General features: G+C 39.3%; 1 protein-coding gene across 1 annotated transcript; it reads left to right on the top strand.

Moving 5' to 3' along the window:
• The first annotated feature begins 970 nt into the window (after positions 1 to 970).
• LOC101303731 lies at positions 971 to 2,983 on the top strand. The gene has a single exon (XM_004305475.1). The coding sequence runs from the start codon at positions 971 to 973 to the stop codon at positions 2,981 to 2,983; it is 2,013 nt and encodes a 670-aa protein (XP_004305523.1).
• The last annotated feature ends 278 nt before the right edge of the window (positions 2,984 to 3,261 follow it).

Here is a 3,261-nt window from a genome sequence, read left to right as displayed (position 1 = left end):
TTAACTTGGTATGATCCTTCTCTCTCTCTCTCTCTCTCTCTCTCTCTCTCTCTCTCTCTTTTCTATCATATTTCTCATGTTTTCCGATGAGTTTTCGGTGAAGAATTCCGGTCACAAATTGTTGGTAGTGTAGTCTGTGTGATTATGATATATACATCTTGCATGTGTGATTATGATGTAGGAAAAGGGATTATATATATATATATATATTGAATTGTTGGTTGTTATGGAAATCAGTTGTGATTTCAAAAGATTATGTTGTGTGTCGGATGTAAGAATGGTAAAGTTCTTTCATTCATCAATATTTAATTAGCCTTAGAAATCCCGTTCAAGAATCATCTTGTCACAATTGTGTTTGACAAAATGATTCTTGAATTGTCCCATTTTTGGACAGTTTGGGTGCATATGATTTTGTTTCGCAATTTACAGTTTTTGTGTTTTGCGTTATCGATCGTGGGTATATATTTCGACGAGGTCTCTTGCTACCGTTCCTTGAGTGCACATTAGGTATAGATATTCGTGCACTTGAGGAACTGTAGAGAGATGCTGCCGAAATTTATACCTACGATGAAAAAGCAAACCACAAGAACTGTGAACTGCAAATGGGATTAGGACCCTAACCGGAGGCATAAGGTTGAGAAGAAGAAGCGAATACATGTTTAATTTGTTGTTTGTTTCTAACTTTGTGTTTATTTTGATTATATTATGACAACATATTCTGAAAATGGACAAGAGTTGGATGCAGTTACGGAGGGGTCACAAGGATTATATGCAAGGAATTCTCGATTTTATGACATTTGCAATTCAACATGGTAATGGAGTGGAACATTTTCGTTGTCCATGTAGACAATGTAATTTAGAAGAGTGGAAGACAGTTGCGGAAATGTACAATGACCTAACTAGATTAGGTATTATGTGTAGTTATACTACATGGACACATCACGGTGAAGTAGCAGATCATGTACCTACAATGGCCGATTTCCGAGGACGACACAGTCATCATCCAGGCTCATCTAGTGGTACTGCTGGGTCTTTCATGGACCCCGCTATGGACATTATACATGATGTTTTTCCATCTTGCCCAAGATATGAAGAAACAAATTATGATACCACTAATGACACCATTGATTATGAAAAGTATAACAGACTCCTAGCGCAAGCCCACACCACATTGTACCCTGGGAGTGATAAGACTGTTTTGGGTGTCATCTTATCACTGATGCAATTCAAAGTGAAGAACAGATTGTCCAACACGGGTTTTGATGAGACTTTGGCTCTTATTACGGACATGCTTCCTGTTGGAAATAACCTTCTTGATTGTTATTATAAGGTGCGCAGGATACTAAACGACCTCGGCCTCGGTTATAAGAAAATTCATGCCTGCAAGAATAACTGCATTTTGTTTTATGGAGATGATAACAAATTCCTTGATATATGTCCCGTGTGCAAGGAATCAAGATATAAACCATATCCTTCATCGAAGGGGAAAAACGTTCCTTGGAAGGTGCTTCGTTATTTCCCGTTAATTCCTAGATTGAAGCGTCTCTACATGTCTTCACGCACTGCAAAGAAGATGAGATGGCATGGGAGAAAGAGGACAGATGATGACACTCTCAGGCATCCCGCAGATGGCGAGGCTTGGAAATCCTTTGACAGATTGTTTCCCGATTTTGCAGCAGACTTTCGAAATGTAAGACTTGGACTTGCAACAGACGGGTTCAATCCTTTTAAAAATATGAGCTTGTCACATAGTACTTGGCCTGTTATTGTTTTCCCGTATGACCTGCCTCCTGAGATGTGTATGAAGAAGGAGTATAATATGCTGACTTTGTTAATTCCAGGTCCACAATCTCCAGGAAAGTGTCTCGATGTGTATATGAGACCATTGATTGATGAGTTGAATGAATTATGGGAATATAGAGTATCCACTTTTGACAGGTATAGTCAAACTTTCTTCAAGATGAGAGCAGTAGTGATGTGGACCATTAACGATTTTCCTGCTTACGGTATGTTGTCGTCTCATGTCACTAAAGGGTATAAGGCTTGTCCAGTGTGCGGTGATGACATATATTCTAGTTGGCATGCTGGAAAGGTATGCTACTTGGGAAGCCGTCGATCGCTTGATGAGGATCACGAATGGCGACAAGATGCAGAAAATTTTGATGGCTCACAAGAGTTTCTTTCGAAACCGCGGGAATGGTCTGGTGATCAAATTTTAGAGTACTTGAATGGTATTGATTTCGGACAGAAGAGCAGTGATCCGAAAGTAGTTGCCAACAACCCAAAACAACCAGATGAGAGCGGGAACCGGACGGGGAAAAGTATATTCTTTGAACTACCTTATTGGTCGAAATTGAGAATTAGGCACAACCTAGATGTCATGCACATAGAAAAGAATGTATGTGACAGTGTGTTGGGAACAATTCTCAATATTAAGGAAAAGACTAAAGACACCATCAAAGCGCGGTTGGATCTTGAGCGTATGAAAATACGCCCGCATTTATGGCTAACACAAGATGGATCAACCCTGAAAATGCCTCTTGCACCTTATTGTGTTAAGCCCACTTTGAAGAAAAATGTATTCAGCTGGTTTCATAGTGTTTCTTATCCACATGGGTATGCAGGAAATATATCTCGATGTGTAAAAATGGCAGAGAATAAGATACTTGGATTGAAGAGTCATGATTGTCATGTATTGCTGCAACGTCTTCTACCGGTGGTTATTCGACCCTATTTGCATCCTGATGTGGTGGAGGTCTTAGTCGCTTTGTCGAGGTTCTTTCAGAAGTTATGTACTAGAGAGCTTAAGAAGTCAGATGTCCTTAGAATGAAAGAAGAAATTGTCTACATTTTGTGCAAAATGGAGAGGATTTTCCCACCCGCTTTCTTTGACATCATGATTCACCTCATGATTCATCTTCCAGAACAAGTGCTGCTCTGCGGTCCTGTTCATGACACATGGATGTTCCCAATTGAAAGGTAGAATTTATGTAAAGATCTTCTTTCATCCATTTATATATATATATATATATATATATATATAGTGTACACTACACTAGTACTAACTTTATGTTTCAGGCAACTCGGGGGCTACAAGAAATATGTTAGAAATAGAAGTAACCCAGAAGGGTCAATTGCCAAGGCATACCTTGCACATGAGTGTGTAACCTACTGCAACTCATATATCTTTAATAAGGACGACGACACCGTAGCTGATAACACAACTGATGCAACAAATGCACCTCAGTTTAATCTCTCAGT

The sequence above is a fragment of the Fragaria vesca genome, linkage group LG6 (assembly GCF_000184155.1).
Source record: "Fragaria vesca subsp. vesca linkage group LG6, FraVesHawaii_1.0, whole genome shotgun sequence".
NCBI classification, from domain to species: Eukaryota; Viridiplantae; Streptophyta; class Magnoliopsida; order Rosales; family Rosaceae; genus Fragaria; species Fragaria vesca.
The sequence above is the reverse complement of the archived record's forward strand: the minus strand, read 5'-3'. Positions and strand labels throughout refer to the sequence as shown.